This window comes from Cebus imitator, unplaced genomic scaffold, assembly GCF_001604975.1.
Source record: "Cebus imitator isolate Cc_AM_T3 unplaced genomic scaffold, Cebus_imitator-1.0 Scaffold283, whole genome shotgun sequence".
Lineage (NCBI taxonomy): Eukaryota > Metazoa > Chordata > Mammalia > Primates > Cebidae > Cebus > Cebus imitator.
This window is the reverse complement of record NW_016107598.1, coordinates 2,311,395-2,332,698: the sequence shown is the minus strand read 5'-3', so window position 1 is coordinate 2,332,698 and position 21,304 is coordinate 2,311,395. Positions and strand designations below refer to the sequence as shown.

The 21,304-nt window shown below is 38.3% G+C and overlaps 1 protein-coding gene across 3 annotated transcripts; it reads left to right on the top strand.

Moving 5' to 3' along the window:
* The first annotated feature begins 1,246 nt into the window (after window positions 1-1,246).
* On the top strand, window positions 1,247-16,077 carry AMBN (ameloblastin). Of its 3 annotated transcripts, none has more exons than XM_017501644.1 (13): window positions 1,247-1,374; window positions 2,404-2,472; window positions 5,628-5,678; window positions 6,969-7,016; window positions 7,826-7,936; window positions 9,729-9,917; window positions 11,130-11,168; window positions 11,311-11,349; window positions 11,476-11,514; window positions 12,069-12,128; window positions 12,228-12,272; window positions 12,694-12,738; window positions 14,981-16,077. In XM_017501644.1, exons 1-13 carry the CDS (start codon window positions 1,360-1,362, stop codon window positions 15,521-15,523), a joined length of 1,293 nt encoding a protein of 430 aa, XP_017357133.1. In that variant the 5' UTR covers window positions 1,247-1,359; the 3' UTR covers window positions 15,524-16,077. The 3 variants fall into 3 exon arrangements, with proteins under 3 accessions (XP_017357133.1, XP_017357132.1, XP_017357134.1); XM_017501643.1 differs by having other exon boundaries at window positions 9,684-9,917; XM_017501645.1 differs by lacking the exon at window positions 12,694-12,738 and having other exon boundaries at window positions 9,684-9,917.
* The last annotated feature ends 5,227 nt before the right edge of the window (window positions 16,078-21,304 follow it).

The following is a 21,304-nucleotide window of genomic DNA, read 5'->3' as shown; positions in this document are numbered from 1 at the left end:
AAGCCTGTGGTCATGAATTATTATCCTTACATAACAGAAGAAGAAACTGGGGCTCAAAGGAGATTAAGGGACTGCATCAAGCACCAGAGAGAGTGTGCAAAATAATACTTTTCATTTCAATAACATTTTGCTGTTTGCAAAACACATTCACATTCTTCATTTCTTTGCATCCTAAAGATAATTCTGGTATCAGTGGAAAACAGAGGTTTTCAGAAGCAGCTTCTAAGATAACATTATTTGAAGCTGTTAGGCCTACATTTGAGTTTAGATACATCTTTCTCGCAAAATAACAGCTTCCTCAATGTTCCCTGTAATTGGCAAGATCCCTACTTCCCTAAAGAGTGTACTGACTCATCCCTTCTTCAGAAAGGAATCTCAAATGCTTATCCCTATCATATCTGAAATCATAGCTTTGGAAAGACAAGGATGGGCAGAGAACCAAAAGCAGCTAATGTTCAATCCACATTCCAGATATTATCTGTACATGGAGAAAAACCTATTTGCGTTAATGTTAACCTTTTAAGTTATCCAAATATGTCATATTACCCTGGTTTGATACTAAGGCCTGGAAATGTTGTCTATCTGAAGAGTGAACTGACGCTTGTGCCCATTGATTTGGTTCACGGAGAATGTTCAGATTTATGACACTGTCCCCAGAAAAAATTTTTTTTAATGCACCAAAGGTTTACCTGAAGTGATTCTAGCAGAGGGTACAATTGTAGTATCTCACAAAAGCTTGGCTATTTCTAATCAATTATCTCCAGATATGAAAATATCTAGGAAATTCAAGGAAGAAATCACACACATTCATTATCCATCTAACATTTTAGACTTTGTGTGTGCTGGGGGGAAGGAGGGTAGTTACTTTCACTACAACAAACCGGGGAATGAAAATCTAAAGAATGCTAGCATTGGGTCACTAGCTTTATCTGCAGATAAAACCAGCACAAAACAGATAATGGCTTGTTTTGTACCTATTTTACATGTATTTCCCCCAGTTCACCAAAATAATTGTCTTCAGAGCCCATGTCCATTATTCCTTTACTCCCTTTCCTGCTATCAAGTTCTCTGAATAAGTACAGGGGCTGCAGTACAATTAAAAGTAATGAGAACCTGCTGGGCCAATGTCCCTGCACGCAATAAAAGGGTGTAGACTAATTGCAGGAGCAGAGATTCCTTCCCCCTCCCCTGCCATTTTCCTTCACTTTGATTGGTGGATTTTCACTTTAAATAAAGGTTCCTGATCTTCACTGAATGAGAAGTACAGAGCAAGTCCCACGCACAGTCCTGAAAAAAATTTTAATCTTCTTTTCTTAGAACTATCTTGTTTGGCATCATCAGGCCCTGAGAGCACAGTGCATGTCAGCATCTAAGGTAAAATGGGATTTTGTGATTTCCATGTGTTTCCTGTAAACTCTTTTTTTCCTATCTCCAGACAGCTTTTATAAAGAGGATTTATCTTCATTTGTCACCAGTAGCTGAATTATTGCTTGTTGTAATCCATTAGCATGTTCCAGAGATGACATGCCTAATACTCATTCAACTAAGAAAAAAAAAAAGACTTTTATCGTTGGACTGGTTTTTTGTATTTTGTTTTTTGGGTTTTTTTTTTTTGTTTTTTTTTTTTTTTTTTTTTTTTTTTTTTTTTTTTTTTTTTTTTTTTTTTTTTTATTTTTAGTGACAGTGCCTAATTTTTTTAAATATTAAAAGATGAATAAATTTCTTGGCTATTCAGATCTCTATTCATGTAAGAATAAAGAGCTTTTTGAGTTTATAGAATAAATTTTAAAAGATAATTTTAGGAAGAGGAAAACTAAATTTGAGACATATTTTCCACTAACACCAAAGGAAATTAAAATAGTCAATTTACTCTCATTTGAAAAGATAAGTTTTCACATGGTTACATAGAGTACCTAAAGGTGCAATGATATACCCTCTATTCCTGCAAATAAAGGTTTGCTACAAAATGATTGTTAGTTCCATTACATTTCACATGCATTTCAAAATGTGTTCCAAAGGGTAAGCAAATTATAAACTTCTATGAATAATATCTTATAGACCAATATTTTACTTAGTGGAAAGGATTTTTAAATTCAAAATTCATTTTATGAAATAAAACATAGCACTTTAAGAATATCCATGGAGGTTGTTCCTACATATTTATTTAGGCTGTAGCACCATTTAAAAAGTGCTTAGATAATTTTTAATTGCTTGTTAATTCATTTCAGAACTACTACATACAAATCAGTTGTTTAGTAACATTTAGTTTTTGTTTTGTTGTTCTAACCTTTATACCTATTGTTTTTGGAAGAGCAGAGACTCAGGCTCATTTTTAAAATTGTCTTTCAACCATTCTGTATAAAAATTCATCTGATTTAATTCTCCAACTAACTTATATTTTAGATTCCACTTTTCAAAATGAAGGACCTGATACTGATCCTAGGCCTTCTGGAAATGAGTTTTGCAGTGCCGGTAAGTCAGTCTTTAGAGTGTGTCCCAGAAGAGGTTCCTACGTGTCAGACTCCAAAGAACACTGAAGGGACATGGACTGAGAGTCCACGCATAGATTCACTTTATTTAATCCAGTGGTATAGTCCTATTGAGTCAAAAGCCATAGTTGCCCAGATGTCATTCTTGCCATCCAGAAGCAGTAAGTGATAGCCAGATGCAGTGGCTCATGCCTGTAATCTCAGCACTTTAGGAGGCTGAGGCAGGCGGACCCCCTGAGGTAAAGAGTTCAATACTAGCCTGGCCAATATGGTGAAACCCATCTCTACTAAAAATACAAAAATTAGCCAGGCATAGTGGTGTGTGCCTGTGATCCCAGCTACTCAGGAGGCTAAGGCAGGAGAATTGCTTGAACCTGGGAGGCAGAGGTTGCAGTGAGCCAAGCTTGCGCCACTGCACTCCAGGCTGGGTGACAGAGTGAGATTTTGTCTAAAAAATAAAAATAAAAAGCAATAAGTGAAACATGAGATATTTCTACTAAAAACTTATTTTAGATAGTCTTAAGGCAACTTCTAAATCTTTTTCTACTCATTCAAAGTTAAAAGACTTAGTCTCCACAATGCATGGCACAATTTTATCATCAACTTCTTGCTATCATTATATAGTTGAAATGGAAAGAGGAAATTTCTCTGGAAAAAAAAAGTACATTTTCTTCATTTCAAAAAGAACAATCTGCCAAATTACTATGGTTACAAAACTGAGCTAGATAATTCCATTTGAAGCTAGTAATTAACTAGAAAATTTACCTTGTAAGCATGAAATTGTGTGACTGAGAGCTGAAGTTTCTTAAATCAAAACATATCATAGCAATGGGACTAATTTCGTATTACAGTCCCACACCTGATCCACTCTAGTATATATTGAAATGATCTCATGCAAACACAAGCTTTTGAACACTGAACTCCAGCCAACAGCATGCAATTCTGTTATCACAAAAATTTATTTGGCTGCTGTATGCATTTAGCAAATATATACTGAGGAGCTGCCATGCATCCAGCAATGTGCTGGGCATTGAAAAAATGAAAGTAAGTAAGACATGATCTCTTGTCTCCAGGAGCTCACAGTTGGCCCCAAATAAACTTTAGAATATTTTAATTCCCTAAAAGAAATGGTTAGCTATTTGTTTTCTTAAAGTGTTTTAGAGAAAGAGGATGAAATGGAGAAAGAGGATGAAAACTGATTATAATGATGAAAACCTTAATTCCACAAATAAAAATAGAATCTCTGTTCCATCACACAAGATGAATTTTAAATGAAAGAAAAATTGAGGGTGCCACCCTGGCTTACCTTTGTATGAAACTGACATTGGGGTCAGCCTCAGCCATTCATCATCAGTCTAATACATTGGCATTCTTTGAACCTATATTGATCCACACCTGAGTCAATCAGGTCCACTCTGAGGAACAGAATAATTGCTTATTATTGCCAACTGACTGCCTATCAAATCAGATGTTCTCCTTTCCATTCTGCATGGGAAATGTATCCCCTGACTGTATACATTCACGTAAATATTCTTTAAGCTATGACTTACAGCAGATAGGAAGAAAAGTACACTTTGTTCTGTCGTCCGATCTAAGATGTCTTATTTATTTACTGGCAAATAGTGGGGGAGAAGGTCCTGCTCTCACCAATCCCTAAATTCTCAACAAGCTATCCACCACATACACGCATACATGCACAATCACTCTTCCTGTCTACACAGCTAACCTCGTTCCCTACCCAGAGTATTTGCTACACATTTATAATGCCTTTCCCTTCCCGCTAGTCTTCTTTTTTGTTGTTGTTGTTTTGTTTTGTTTTTGAGACAGTCTGGTTCTGTTGCCCAGGATGGAGTGCAATGGCGCAGACTCAACTCATTGCAACCTCCTCTTCCTGGGTTCAAGTGATTCTCCTTCCTCAGCCTCCCAAGTAGCTGGGATTATAGGCACCTGTCACCATACCTGGCTAATTTTTTTTGTATTTTTTTGGTAGAGACAGGGTTTCACCATGTTGGCCTGGATGGTCTAAACTCCTGACCTCAGGTGATCCACCCACCTCAGCCTCCCAAAGTGCTGCGAACACAGACATGAGCCACTGCACCCGACCTCCTTTTTAATTTTTTTAAAATAGAGATGGGGTTCACTACGTTGCCCAGGCTTGTCTTGACCTCCTGAGCTCAAGTTGAGAATTTAGTAGAAACCCCATCTCTACTAAAAATACAAAAGTTAGACAGATGTGGTGGTGGTTTGTGCCTGTAATCCCAGCTACTCAGAAGGCTGAGGCAGGAAAATCGCTTGAACCCAGCAGGCAGAGGTTGCAGTGAGCCAAGACTGTGCCACTGCACTCCAGCCTGGGCGACAGAGTGAAACTTGGTCTCAAAAAAAAAAAGGAAAGAAAAATACCTTACATTTTGAAAAGCTAATTGAATAGATAGGTATATTTTTGAACAACTTTTAAATGAATATATTAAGTATAATAGTATTTTGTGCTAGAATGCTTTTTATTTAAGAAAAAAAAAACCTGATATGATCCCAAAGTATAAACACAGATTAGCCTCTCAGGTAGCCCTTATGTACTGAAGTGATATCCTATGCCTATGCATAAAATAATATTTCATTAAAAATGATAGAGAATTTGCTGAAGCCCTTTGAGTGGGAATCAAGTTAGATTTTGCACATGATTTTTCTCAATGTCATGATTCCATGCCACATCCCATAAACCAAAATCATGTAGGTTTGTCAAAAGCACATGAAAATTCAGCCTGAGTTTGTCCCCTTTACTTTTCTCTGCAGTAATTTTTTAAGAAGATAAAGTACCAGTAGTTTTCTATTTTGTTGCTTTATTCTACTTCTCCTGTGTGTAATTCTAAATCATATTTTGCTTTTAAAGCAACAAAGCATTAAGATAGAGACAAAGGATGATGATACATGTGGGAGCAAAGTTATCAAATGCTATGTTGATTCCCCAAAATAACTTACATTCTTCTTCATTCTGCCCAAGTACTCAAGTCATTTGGGTAATAAACCAAAATGTTGGCCCCTCAGGTAGCCCTTATGTACTGGAGGGATAGCCTATGCCCAATGAGCATCAAAGGAAGTTTTGCACCAATGAGACTCAAAATTATTCTTACTTTCATTCAGTTGTTTCCTCAGCGATCTGGAACACCGGGTATGGCTAGTTTGAGCCTTGAGGTATGTATTGTCAGATTTTTTTACATGTTAACTTTACATTGATATATTTGTGATACAGGAGAAATAGGATGGTGTGTTTCTCAGTTTTCCTAGTCAGAAGTTTGTGGCTACTATCCTGAGGAGTGCTAGAAAAGTTATGACATTTACTAGAGCTTTGTCTTATAATTCTACTGCAATTTCAAACTCTCAGATGTTTTTAGAACATTGTCTCTATGCAAACCAAAGCTATATTAATAATTAATGCCTTATACATTATATGTACATTAATAAAATTACTACACTGATTAAAATACATTGATCTGTACTCACAGTTTATATTTAATCCTGCTTCTTATACTATCTTATGAGATAAAGTTCTCATGAAAAAAAAATTACCAATACAAAATTTAATTTCTTATAAGTCTGGTAAATAGCATTAACATTGTACTGTGATACTTCCTGTATAAGTTGTACGGTATATTTGTCTTATTGCAGTTCTCACATAATATAGATTCTGTTTAGAAAACCCCAGCAAAACAGAAATCTTGGTCATGTCAATAAAATATTGACAGTTATACACAGAAATATATTTATAAGATTATAAATTTTTCACAAGCTCTTGTGAAATTTCCATGTATCATGGCAAGCTGGGGGTCATCAACACCTATTTGAGCTAGATGTTTATTTCACATGAAAGCTAATTTCACTGAGGAATTTTTTTTTCTTACTTTTTAGCTTAAACTCAATCCAAAACATTCTAAATCTCTTCCCATGAAAAAAGTTAAACTGACTTTCTGTTAAAATGGTAGCATTCTCGATAATCCATCCAGACATTTAACATTTCTTCCAATAGTTTTTATATTTATTATTTTGAAAGACATTGTTTGGGAAGGAGGTAAAAGTTATATTAGCTTGTTTCATTTGTTTTTCTAAAATTCCTCTTCTGGCTGAACTTTTAAAAGGCAAAGTAAATTAAATGGGGAGAAAAGAGTCAATGAAATAATGTCCTTATAATTACATTTATATTTCAATGGAATGAGCTATTTTCCTATGTTTCACTGTAAACCCCACTTAAATAAATCTTTTTCTCCTTTAATGATAAAAGCAACTGCATTATTTTGATCGTAATAATAGTAACAATGGCAGAACCAAATTTAACATTTTGACCTTTCAGTGATGATTTGTGTCTGCTTTCATTTTGTTAAATTGATCTACACCAAACACTGTGTTAATAATGTCAAATATCATGAGAAATCAGTTGTGTCAAACACAGCATAGGTGATAAACAGTAACCCCTTTTTTTCTTGGTAGACAATGAGACAGTTGGGAAGTTTGCAGGGATTAAATACACTTTCTCAGGTAATCATATTTCTTATTGCAAGTATTCATGGTGGTGGTGGCGTTCATATTAGCAGCAGCGTTATAATTCATCAAATTTGTTTATGAATAGACAATATCCTAAATATTGGAAGGAAAGAAGTAAATGAGGGCCTCAAACAAAGTAAGATAGAGTGACAGGGAAAACTAAAAACAATATTGAATTTTATTTAGTTAAAAAAAGGATCTTTTCCTGAATTATTAATTTCATTATATGGCACAAAACACAAGTGCTTAAAAAGCTAAATCTCAAACAAGTTTATGGAAATATTGCAGACTAGCTCAAAATGAAATTTAAGTTCATTGAAAGGAAGAGTTTACCTATCCACTTGATTTTTTTTAATTTATTTATTAATTTATTTATTTTTAGAGTCTTGCTCTGTTGCCTAGGCAGGAGTGCAGTAGCATGATCTTGGTTCACTGCAACCTCCACCTCCTGGATTCAAGCTATTTTCCTGTCTCAGCCTCGCAAGTAACTGGGATTATAGGCATCTGCCAATGTGCCATAATTTTGTGCTTTTTAGTAGAGACGGGGTTTCACCATATTGGCTAGGCTGATCTCGAACTCCTGACCTCAGGTGCTTCACCTGCCTCAACCTCCCAAAGTGCTAGGATTTCAGGCATGACGCCATGCCCAACCTTACCTATTCATTTTAAATTAACCAACATCACTTTTGCTTTTGCTATATTTATGCTATCTGCTGATTTTTTAGAAAATGAAAACCAAATGTAACCAATGTTCTATTTAAAATTTAAATATAAACATGTCTTTCTTTTATCCATGTCTTTAGTATTCTAGATTTGGCTTTGGGAAATCATTTAATTCTTTATGGATGCATGGTCTCCTCCCGCCACATTCCTCTTTTCCATGGATAAGACCAAGGGAACATGAAACTCAACAGGTAAGTGAACAGCATCAATATGTTTGAAACCTCAGGCTTTAAAACCTCTGCTTACTTGCCTTCCTTAAGTTGTGATATATTAGCAATAGCCAAGTCCTAGTAAAATTATTCTCATGCCAAATAAATTGAAGCCTATAACTGTTTTTAGTACTTAAGAAAATATTTTTAATTTGAAACTATTTGCATATTTATTTAAAATAGGAAGATATGACCTCTAAAATATGAGACCTATATTAAAGATATCAGGAAACAATCCTCAAAAATCAAAGCAGGCTACTTCCTGGACAATTTTCATTTGAATCAAGATTTTCTAAATAATTTCTCAAAGGCTAATTTCAAATGATGACAATAATCCTGGTTAAAATACCATAGCCAAGTGTGGTGGCTTATGCCTGTAATCCCAGCACTCTAGGAGGCCAAGGTGAGTGGATCACTTGAGGTCAGGAGTTTGAGACCAGCATGGCCAACATGGTGAAATCCCATCTCTACTAAAAATACAAAAATTAGCCAGGTATGGTGGCAAGCGCCTGTAATCTCAGCTACTCTCGGGAGGCTGACGCAAGAGAATCACTTGAAGCCAGGAGGTGGAGGCTGCAGGGAGCCGAGATTGTGCCATTGCACTCTAACCTGGGCAACAGAGTGAGACTCAGTCTCAAAAATAATTAAAAATAAAAAACACCATGAACCCTACAGAAGTCAATAAATATATCAATCTGTTAACCATTATTGATTAGGTGCCCAATAAACACATAAACCAAATCGTGATTTGGTAGTAAAAGTGAAGACATTTAAGAATGGTTCCAAGGACTGTGAAATTTCATATCTCATCTGATTCAGATAGGACGAGACAACATATTTTAAGTTGCTGAATTGTGAGATGTGAGTAATGAATACTGGGAGAGCTCAGAGAGGGGTGATGGCTGGAGAGGCAAAGCAGAGTCCCAAATTTTTGTGAGACTTCCTTGCTGATCTGAGGAGTTTGCAATCAATCTACAAGCAATAGGGAGCCATCCACCACAAGTAATTTCTAGAAGAAGCAACAAAACATGGTGGTTTTAACAGAGAATTTTTTTTGTTTAATATATGACTCATAACCAAGATCAACAGGGAATTTTAGTTCCAGGTGGTCTTCCACAGCAGGAGCATTACCACCTGCTCACATTCAGTAGAACAATCAATTATGTTAACGGTGACTGTTTCTTCACTTAGTTGTTTCCAAAGTGGACTCCATGATGCAAGAATTTGATTGGTATTTTAATTAATTACCTTTATCCTTTCATTAACTCCAAAAATATACTAGGCAGCCACCATGGGCCAGGCACTTGTTAGGAGCTACGCTAAGTACAGAGGCTATAAGGAAAAACAAGACATATCATTCTCTCTCCATTGACTGGGGGACAAAGATTTATAACAAATAATTATCATCCAGTGAGAAAGTGGTAAAATAAAGATACGGATACAGACAGACAGCTATGGGAACCCACAGAAGGACATGACTTATCCTACCGGGAGGTTCGGGTAGCTTCACCTTCCTAAGTCCTTCCCAAAGGAGGCAGGGGAAGCACACACAAGACCTCCCCAACAACATTAACTCTCACTGGTGCTTCCTATGGACACGCAACTTCAAGACAAGTCCCCTAGCTTCCCTTCCAGATAGAAAGCATCCCAACCCCTTTGTTCAGAAATTCTAGGCACCATTGTCTAATGAGCCACCCCTTCCTGACACTCTTTTCAAATTTCTCTGCAGTATGAATATTCTTTGCCTGTGCATCCCCCACCTCTCCCATCACAGCCATCCTTGAAGCCTCAACAGCCAGGACTGAAACATTTCCTCCAGTCCGCTGCTGGAATCGCCAACCAGGCCACAGCACAGAAAGCACTTCAGCCTCCAATTCACCTGGGACAGCTGCCCTTGCAGGAAGGAGAACTGCCTCTGATTGCACAGCAGGTGGCACCATCAGATAAGCCACCAAAGCCTGAGGTACTTCCTTTCTCTTGAAGTCAGATCAGAATCACCAGCTAACCTAATGAAAGAAAACCAATTTGCAGGCCACTTTTAAATAATCATAGCCTTCAGGCATAATACATGATATATGTTATATATTCTTTTTTTTTTTTTTTTTTTAGACAGAATCTTGTTCTGTTGCCAGGCTAGAGTGCAGCAGCACAACCTCTGCCTCCCGGGTTCAAGCAATTCTCCTGCCTCAGCCTCCCAAGTAGTTGGGACTACAGACACATGACACCACAGCCAGCTAATTTTTGTATTTTTAGTAAAGACGGGGCTTCACCATGTTGGCCAGGATGGTCTTGATCTCTTGACCTCGTGATCTGCCCACCTTGGCCTCCCAAAGTGCTGGGATTACAGGAGTGCACCACTGCTCTTGGCCACAAATATATTCTTAATCAGTCTTCCATAACTGAGATTTAGATCCTGTGCCTATAAAACTGGGTTTCTTAGTTGCAAAAGAAGAAAACTTCCATACGAAATAGAATAGAAGCCCAGAAAAGTCCAGGTTTCCTCTCACTGGTCTTTTCTGGTGTTGGAAAGACTGAGAAAAGTAATTGATCCCTCAGCATAACAAGTAGGATTTTGTGTTATTATCTCTCTCACAGAGAGATGACAATCACACAAAAAGTACCTTGTAATAATGTAGAGAAAAGTGCAATGATTTAAAAAAGGGAAGGTACCACATGACCAATATGTTGTGGGCATTTATCATTTCCCCATATCATCCTGCCTACAATCCTATAAAAATACATATTGTCAGCCTTTTTAAGGAAAGGAAGACAGATTTTGAGAAGTTACAAAATTTGCCCAGGAATACACAAAAACTAAGTGGCAGAGCCAGGGTTCAAACCAACCAGATATGTTCCAGTTCCAAAATTCATTACTTTCTACTCTGCAGAGATAGCAAAGATGATAGATGTGCCTTATTCCCCTGCCGGTACATTGCAGTCATGTTAGTAAAAGACCACTGCAAACTCTTGGGTCATACCTCCCAAAACACTAAAAGAAAGTAAAGTAATGAAACTCATTTTAATTGTTTTATTGTAATTGTAAACAAGATAAGCATATGTTCAGTTCACTTTGCCTATTTTTTATCTTTAATGTCACTTTGTCTGTTTTTTATGTTACTGTTATCTATTTTATTTATTTTTTGACTGATAATTTTAATATTTATCTGTGATACAGCTCCCAGGAATAAATTTTGCTGATCCACAAGGTCCATCAGTAAGTACAGATCTCAGTGAGACACTTTGTGTATTTTATTTTTATATTTTTATTTGTTCACTTTGTCTATTTTTATTTTTACTTTCATTTATCTATTTTGTTCTTTTTTTACTGATGATTTTAATATTTATCTATAATATAGCTCCCAAGAACGGATTTTGCTGATCCACAAGGCCCATCAGTAAGTACAGATCTCAATGAGGCACTTCTATTTTTTTATTATTTGTTCAGTTTTTCTATTTTTTATTTGCACTTATCTTTTTGTTCATTTTTTGACTGATAGTTTTAATATTTATCTGTGATACAGCTCCCAGGATTGGATTTTGCTGATCCACAGGGTCCATCTGTAAGTACAGATCTCAACAAGACACTTCCTTGCAAAAGCTGTTCTATATTTCAAAGAAGAAGAGTGGGGCCGGGCGTGGTGGCTCAAGCCTGTAATCCCAGCACTGTGGGAGGCCGAGGCGGGTGGATCACGAGGTCAAGAGATCGAGACCATCCTGGTCAACATGGTGAAACCCCGTCTCTACTAAAAATACAAAAAATTAGCTGGGCATGGTGGCGTGTGCCTGTAATCCCAGCTACTCAGGAGGCTGAGGCAGGAGAATTGCCTGAACCCAGGAGGCGGAGGTTGCGGTGAGCCGAGATCGCGCCATTGCACTCCAGCCTGGGTAACAAGAGCGAAACTCTGTCTCAAAAAAAAAGAAGAAGAAGAGTGAATTTTTTCATTGTCCCATTTATTCACGAATATGAAATATAATGGGTTCCTTTGCTTTTTTAATATTAAATACTTATTTCCTATACTAATCCATCTGAAAATGTGTTTCATATAGCTCAGAAATTACCATAATGGGGATTTTGCCTATGTGATTTATTTATTTTGTTTTCCACCATTTAAAGATTTTCCAAATAGCCCGTTTGATTTCTCGGGGACCAATGCCACAAAATAAACAATCTCCGGTAAGTTTTTTTTTTATATACCACATCTCTGTTTGCAACTTACTTAAAAGTTTTTCCATTGGAAAATGCACTTTGTGATAATAATTGTATTTTATTTAGCTTCATCCAGGAATGTTTTACGTGCCTTTTGGAGCAAATCAATTGGTAAGTCCGTATTCTATAGAAAGTATTGTTTTTAATTAAATGTTATCTTAAGAGCTAAAATTATAAAATCTAGGTGTCACACAAGAGATTCCAAATAAACATTCTCTGAATGCCTACATTAGTCAGGTGGCACATTTCCTATTTGGATAATCCTGGCCAGATACACACACACACACACACACACACACACACACACACACACACACACACACACGGGTATTAAAGAAAAAATAAATTTTAGATCTGAATTATCCAAGCTGGCTACATTTATTCCATAATGACTCACCTCTCCACTTTGCTCTGCCTCTGGACATAGTATTAATATTAACGTTTAAGTGAAAACTAAATAATTTTAACTTTGTCTTGAGTAGATAAGAAGGTAGCTGATTCGTAATTTGATGCAATATTTCTTTTTGAACAGAATGCCCCTGCCAGACTTGGCATCATGAGTTCAGAAGAAATGGCAGTGAGTAATATCTTCTAACTCTTCTTAAAATAGTAGCCAGGGAAGAAGAGTCACTTATGGCTGACTGCGAGATGTCTGCCATGAATGTAGCCAAATGAGCATGTGACTCAGATTTTTCCACTCCAAAAACAAAGCTTAATTCTGAAGCAATATCCAAAAGATTTCATCATAGTTCTTATATAATCTTTCATTTCTGGGTGATGACTATTCTTGGGCATAGAGTTTTGCCCTATTGCTTGTGGATGAGCAGAGGACAAACCACCCCTTGAAAGGCTGTCATTGAACAATAAACACTTCAAACCAAAAGGATACGTGTGGTTCATACAGAACTCTTGTTCTTTCTGGGACCATTTAACCCCTCAAAAGATCAAATTCACAGCATTACAAGTAATTCAGACCTCAAAATTGAAAGACCAAAAAGCAAAAGAAAATCAACCAAGTTTAAAATGTGATTATTATAAATGGCAATGTGCATTGTCAATGAGAGTATACTCCTATTATGTTATTATTCATGCAAGTTTCAGATTTGAGATCTAATAAAGCATACAGCTTGACTTTTTTCCTAAGAGATGTTTTTATCTGTTACATCTGTTAGAGCACAAGGCAAGACAAAACAAAGCGATACTAATTAACAAATCATTGTCAACTGCAGATCCTATGGAGTTAATAAACACACACATATTATCTGTTAAAAAAAAAACTTACATCTCAGTATTTTTGAGTGCCTTCTGTGTGCCACCCACATAGGAAAATGATATAAACAAGACAAGATTCTTGGTTTTGTCTGGGCACAGTGGCTCACGCCTATAATCCCAACACTTTGGGAGGCTGAGATGGGTGGATCACCTGAGGTCAGGAGTTTGAGGCCAGCCTGGCCAACATGGTAAAACCCCGTCTCTACTAAAAATACAAAAATCAGCCTGGTGTAGTGATGCGAGCCTGTAGTCCCAGCTACTCGGAAGGCTGAGGCAGGAGAACCACTCGAACCTGGGAGGCGGAAGTTGCAATGAGCCAAGATTGTACCCACTCCAGCCTGGGCAACAGAGTGAGACCCTGTCTCAAAAAAAAAAAAAAAAAATTCTTGTTTTCAAGGAGTTTATAATCTAATGAATGGAAAGGATAGGTACAAAGACAGATATCTAATGTCAAAATCATGGGATAAAAGTAATAACAGCTTTATTAGTGAGAAAGAGTCAGAGAGAGGAAGGGCAGCTAGCCCAGACCAGGGATTCACAGCATCATCCCTGGAGGAGATTATGTGAAAGCTGAGACTTAGAGAATGAAGAGTCAGGAGAAAGTAGAAGGAAAGAATATTATATCTACATAACACCAATATAAGTGGCTGGAAATTCAAAATTCAAGTCGGTATTAATTGCCATCATATAATATCAATTATTTCTATTCTGCCTCATTCCCAAAAGATTTTTCAGAGTTTATGAAAAACACACAATAAATATAACCAAAAATTGAAGGTAGGATTTAAAATGAGTTATAATTTCAAGGAAATCAGAATATAATATGCAAGTCACACAATCTTGCTCAATTGCTACAAACAGCCTAAGATTTTGGACCTCATATTTCTGGCAGCAAAGGTAAAGAAAGAAACATGGTCAGTTCTGGAATTCTATCTGTCCACAGAAAGAAAATATTTTAGTTACTCCAGGGAAGTCAAACTTTTTTCTTAAACTTTGTGCTTTAAGAAAATAAAAGTCTTAGCTGCACACAGAGTCTCACCCCTGTAATCCCAGCTGCTAGGGAGGCTGAGGCAGGAAGATCATCTGAGTCTAGGAGTTCTAGACCAGCTACATAATGAGATCCCTAAAAGAAAAAAAAACTTACATGGAACTTTATCTGGGGGACACTGAAAAATGCCATTAACAGTATTCTCCCTTAACAAATGCAGTTATGACTTTCAGTTCTTAATTGTTTTATGATGGTAGTACCCATTGTAATTGCTTGTTTTCTTAAAATTAAATTCAAACTCACTTTGCCTCAAGTCTTGCTTCTGCTCTGCTATCTCTCTTTTGTGGAATTGGCCTTCCCCTACCCAGATAAGTGCAGAATCCTCTTCATTATGTTTCAAAGCCAGTTTAGTGAGAAATTAGCACACACAAAGCTATCAGCCAACTTCCTGTTCTCCACCAGTTTTTTAGAGATCCTTGGTGAATGTGACCAGGTATAGTTGCATGGTATAGTTAATAGCATGTGATAATGGTATCTTTGATGAATGTCTTTTTTCCAGGGAGGGAGAGGAGGCCCAATGGGCTATGGAGCCATGTTTCCAGGATTTGAAGGCATGAGGCCCAGCTTTGAGGGAATGCCTCACAACCCAGCTATGGGCGGTGACTTCACTCTGGAATTTGACTCACCAGTGGCTGCAACCAAAGGCCCTGAGGGAGAAGGAGGTGCACAAGGCTCCCCTATGCCAGAGGCCAACCCAGACAATCCAGAAAACCCAGCTGTCTTTCCAGACCTAGAACCTGCTGCCCACGCAGGGCTCCTTGCTGTCCCTAAGGATGATGTTTCCACCCTGCCAAGAAGCCCTTCAGGGAAGAGGAAGGGTGCCCTCAGCATCACCCCAGCAGCTGCTGACCCACTGATGACACCTGAATTAGCTGATATTTATGGGACCTATGGTGCTGACATGACCACATCCATGGATTTCCAGGAAGAAGCAACCATGGATACCACAATGGCCCCAAATTCTCTGCAAACATCCATGCCAGGAAACAAAGCCCAGGAGCCTGAGATGATGCATGATGCTTGGCATTTCCCAGAGCCCTGACAGCTCTAAGAGATTAGCTACTTTCTGTATGCACAAGCTTCCCAGCTTTGTCCCCACAGTGTACCTTTTTGCTAAAACACTTATTACCCTTCTGCAGCAAAGGCATTAAAAGTGCTAAGCACATACTAATAAATGCAAGTGGCTAGAAATAGTGTAGGTCCCCTTCTTGCTTTCAATATCTTGTTGAAATAAAACGTGTCAATTGCCTCTGTGATTTAGAAATACTATTAATAATATCAAAGCAATGATCTAAGGGTCTCAGCATTTGATTCACTGTTTCTTTGCTGTCTTAAGCATTATAGAATTTCTCTTACTAGCATGACACTATTATATCCAGAAGATGTGGCACTGCTTTGCCTAAGCAAAGGCACATATTCTCATAATTCTAGGCTAATTCGTTTAAACTTTATTACATGAGGATTGGTAGAGAACTCCTGACTGGTATTACTGAGTTTGGTATATTGAATTTACAGTTCTCATTTATAGAGTATTTTATTTGAACTAGTAAAAGTATATAGCCTATTTTAAATAAAGAATTTTTCTCACTGAAATTATCAGGAATTGTATGCTTATTATTTATATATATATTTAAATGGTTCAAGAAAAGCATACTCATCCTCTACCTTTGCTACTCTTTAACTCATTGTATTCAATTCATTCATTCTTCATCAGAACTTTACTGAATATTCATGTCCTGGTTTCAGTGAAAGGTATCAGAGATACAGTCCCTTCCTTCAAAGCTTACTATGGACACGACTGACAAGTAGACAGTCACCATAACAAAACCCCAGGCCAAGCTTAATTACTTTACGTATATTATCCCAGAACAATACTGCAAAACAGATACATTCAACCCCACAGCACATGTGAAAAGTGCTATGAAAAGGCCAAGCACAGGGTGTTCCTGCAGCCACAGAGAAGAGGTGCCTAACCCAGACGGAGGGGCATTGGAAGGTCTAGGAGAAATCAGACAAGTTTTCTCAGAACAGTGTCTAGAAATGGCTTCAGGAGTGAAAGGTCTCACTCTCCAAGAGGAAGAAACAGAAAAAGAGCCATGAGGGTTCCATGTGAGAATTAGCTCATTCCTGTGAAATATAATGTGGGAAAGGGGGATGCAGAAAATGACACTTGCTTGTCACCAGGGCTAGGCGTATATGGAGCAGAACCATATGCCTGAATTAAAGGGCTCGCCTTTGTAGGATCTGGCCACTCCTACAAAGTAGCCTCCTACCTCACCATCTTCACCTTCTCCTAAGTGGCCCATTCCAGGTCTTCGACTCCATAAAACTCAGACTCCTCTCCATCCCTTGATGGAGATTCTGTAGATGCAACCCAGGAAAAAGAGCTCTGAGATGCTTCCCAGCCCAGGGTACTTTAGGAGCCTTCCCAGGAGCATGTAGCCGCCACCTATCGCCTCCCTCTCTTCAAGCAGGGTTCTGCTCATCCTTATTCCATAGACTTCAGCTGAACGAGAGATACAGAAAACAGTTTGCCTCCTCTAGTGTCCCGGCAAAGGTGCGAGGGTAGGAGAATGACTCCACAGTAGCCAGCAGATACCCACTGAGATCTATCTTAGCATCCCAGACAGTTTCCTAAAAAGCAGATATAAACAGATCTGGGTTCAAACTTCGGTATCACATCTTATTATCCATGAGACTTTAGATGTGAAACTTAATCTCTCTGTGCCTGTGTTTTCATCTTCTATAATGGGGCTGTGACCTAGTATAGAGAGTTGTCATGAGAATGAAATGAGACAAAGTATACAGATGAAATTGTTGAATCATAACAGTTTCCTTCTTTTTCAACTGATCCTTTTGGTAAAGAGAACTCAGCAAAACAGCAGCAGCAACAGTGGAAGAATGGAATTGTTCCCATTATCTGTTGAATTCATGTTTTTCCATTAACCTCCAACCATTGCTCTGCTGGTCCTTCTTTGCAATTCAGAGCATGCCTTTGTGAGACATGCACACTGGTTTCCCAGGTGAATCTTGCTGTAGCAGGGGCTCAAAGTTAGTCTCTCTTATTGACCATCTGGACACTTGATGATGGTAATAGCCAGATCAACTTTGTAGTGGGGACAACATGTTGTTGAGTCCTTGAATAACACCTATCCCTGCCACCATTGTCACTTCAAATACTGGACCATTGAGCAAACACCAAGGTAGCCAGGGAAAGAGGCTGTCATTCTCAGAAGAAGCGATATGGATTATGGATTATCGACAATTTCTGCTACTTTGATTTTCTTCTACCAGGCATTTACATGAGAAAAAAAAAATCTTCATACTATGTCCCATCCTGTGATGACTACCCAGATAACCTGTCTTTTAGACTCTCCTTCTCACCAATCGTTCAATTTTATTCTTTCCAAGTCCCTGACCAGGTGACCCCTCTGGGACTGACCCTGAGTCAATATAGATCTGTATCACAGGCCATCATCTCCTTCCACACAAAATAGACAACCAGAAATTCCATTTAAAGGTCTGCTCATTGAGTGGGGTTGTGGTACCTGGATTGTCCACTTTCCACTGATGCCAGAATACCATACAGAAATCCATGAGCCAGGTACAAACCCATCAGGAGGAAGTACATGCAAGTCTAAACCACTTACTGGTGCAATCTAATGGAGCCCTCCAGACCTGCTGGAGCCTGATATATATATATATATTTCCATTTAAAATAAATGCTGCTGCTTATGTTCCATTTTATGGTTCAGTTGATCATATGTTACACAGTTCAAGATGTGCGACTCAAATAATCACTTGGCATCCCACCGTCAGGCATATTGTCTCTATTAAAATCTAGAAGCAAGGCAAGAACTATTTTTCACAAAGAAACCTCTAAGATTCTGTGTTGTTACTTCCAACACATTTGAGTCTTCCAGGTCATAATGCCCAAGTGACAGGGATGGACCCCCTTCATTATACAATATGTGGTTTAGATTACCTTCAAAACACAAAGAAGTCCAACAAGAATTGTTCTTCTTTCTTCTTGTAGGATGGTGCAAGATGCAATAACTTGCAAATAACTTTAGCTATCCCAATATCCCTCAGGCTACTAGACCCCTAGAAATGTCATTGGCACCATGAATGTCTCAGTGTTTATCTTCTACCCTCTGGCTTATCACCTCATGTTAATCAAATCCTATTGTATTGTGTCTTCAATGTACTGGATGGGCATGGGGTTCTATGCAATATAAAGATGATCCAGGACCCTCGGGACTGTTAGGATAGATTGCAGGAGAGTTGACATAGTCCTAGGGCAAGAGAGTAAATATTTACATTGTTCCTGTTTTTTAAAAGTAAACTACTTCTGCTATTTCTTACTGATTAAAATGGAAAGAAATATCTACCAGATCAATAGCTATGTACTAGGTGCCATGGCTCTGCTAATTTGCTCCAATAGAGTTATCACATCTGAAAATACACTTTCAACTGGCATCACCACCTGGTTAAGTTTGCAATAATCCACCGTTATTCCCCATGACCCACTTAGCTTTTCTACCAGCCAGACAGGTGAGTTAAATGAGGAGGTGGTAGGACACCTTTCCTATATCTTTCAAGTTTTCTGTGGTAATGCTAATCTTTGCAATTCTCCCTAAAAGACTTGCTATCTGTTGGGAGTGAAGAAGAAGGTGTACAGTTTCAAGGGCTTCCTTATTCTTGGCTCTTCCTACTATAGCTTTCATTCCACTGGTGTAAGAGTCATTGTGGGATTCTGCCAGTTATTAGATATATCTATTCCCTGGCTGGATGCAGTGGCTCACGCCTATAATCCCAGCACTTTGAGAGGCTAAGACAGGCAGATTACTTGAGCCCAGGAGTTGAGACCAGCCTGGGCAACATGATGAAACCCCTTGTCTACAAAAAAAAAAAATTACAAAAATTAGCTAAGCATGGTGGTGCATGCCTCTGGTCTCAGCTACTTGGGAGGCTGAGGCAGGAGGAGAGTTTGAGCCCAGGATGTGGAGACTACAGTGAGCTATGATCAGCCACTGTACTACAGTTTTGGTGACAAAGTGAGATCCTGTCTCAAAAAAAAAAAAAAAAATGGGCCAGGCGTGGAGGCTCAGATCTGTAATCCCAGTACTTTGGGCAACCAAGGCAGGTGAATCACTTGAGGTGAGCAGTTTGAGACCAGTGTGGCCAACATGGTGAAACCCCATCTCTGCCAAAAACACAAAAATTAGCTGGGCATGGTGGCTTGCACCTGTAATCCCAGCTACTTGGGAGGCTGAGGCAGGATAATTGCTTGAACCCAGGAGGGGGAGGTTGAAGTGAGCCGAGGTTGTGCCACTGCATTCCAGCCTGGGTGACAGAGTGAGACTCCATCTCAAAAACAAAACAAACAAACAAAAATCTGTCTCTACTCTTACTTCTATAAGCTTTAACCAGTAAACTATGAAAGCTTCTAAGGTTCAGAACCACTTCCTAATAACCTCCTAGAAAGTCTGGGTATTTCTTTTCCCCCACCCAACTTACACATTCTCCCTGCTTAATTGCTTCAGGTCCCTCTGGAGAAGGCTTAGGGAAACTGTAATGGCATACAATTTGGCCACATTTCAGGGTCCTTCCTCATAGGAACCTGATGTCCCCTCAGTTGAGGGGCTCTGGGTCTGGAAACTAGATAAGAAACTATAAATCCCACCACAACCATTTGAGTTAGGCTTAGTGGATGTAGAATATTTTTGTCTTTTTATGTCAAGCAGCACCTTAATAGGATGTCCCTCTATTGTTTTCCTATAGACCTGTGATCAAGTAACCATCAAACAGAACCCTATTCGTCAAAACATTTTGCTTAGCATTCCATCCTGTGGCTTATTGATCATTGCATCCTCCTTGTCTCTGAAAGATAAGCACCATCCCCTGGCCTCTGTCTACTATTTCAGACTCCTATTTTGCCCATTGACATTCCAAAGTAGCAACCCTCATTATCATATCTAGCCCACGGAGAAAAACCACAGCCTTCATTTCTTAATGCTTTAGTGAAGAAAGTGTTGTCTGGGCTCTTCACAGAAGAAAAGGGTGAGGAGTGAATCTAGAGGGGTAAACGCAATACAGTCAGCTCTCTGTATCCGGAAGTTTTCATCTGTGGATTCAACCAACTGCAAATGAAAAATGTCATTAGACCTACAACGCACATGTACAGACTGTTTTTCTCATCATTATTCTGTAAACAATACAGTGCTACAACTATTCAGAGCATGTACATTGTATTAGCTATTACAAGAAATCTAGAGTTGATTAAAAATATTTGGGAGTATGTACATGGGATATATGCAAATACTATTTCATTTTATATAAGGGACTTGAGCATCCTCAGATTGTGGTATCCTCAGGGAGGTTCTGGAATCAGTCCCCCACAGATACCAAGGTATGACTGTACATCCATTATACCAATGTGTCAGGTATGGCACACCTACTATTGGTGTAGAGACAATAATCTTTGTGTAGTAAATTAATATTTACTACACAAAGATTATTGGTTTTTCATTTACAGATGCACAAAACAGATTTCTTTTAAAGTAGTTTTTTTTAAGTATTGAGTTGTAAGAAACAATATTAAGTAAATAGAACAGGTTGTGATTGGATATGGCAACAATCATAAAGACAGTCCATAAATGACTATGTATATGAATGAACTTCGGGAAAATATTGATTTAATTCAACCTTCTCATTTATGGGTGAAGAGACTAACAGTGCAGAAGGGTAACATCTTTTTTGAAGTTTTGGTTGCTACTGGAGGTGGAAGAATGCAAGCCTCTGGATTTCCCATTTGTCATTC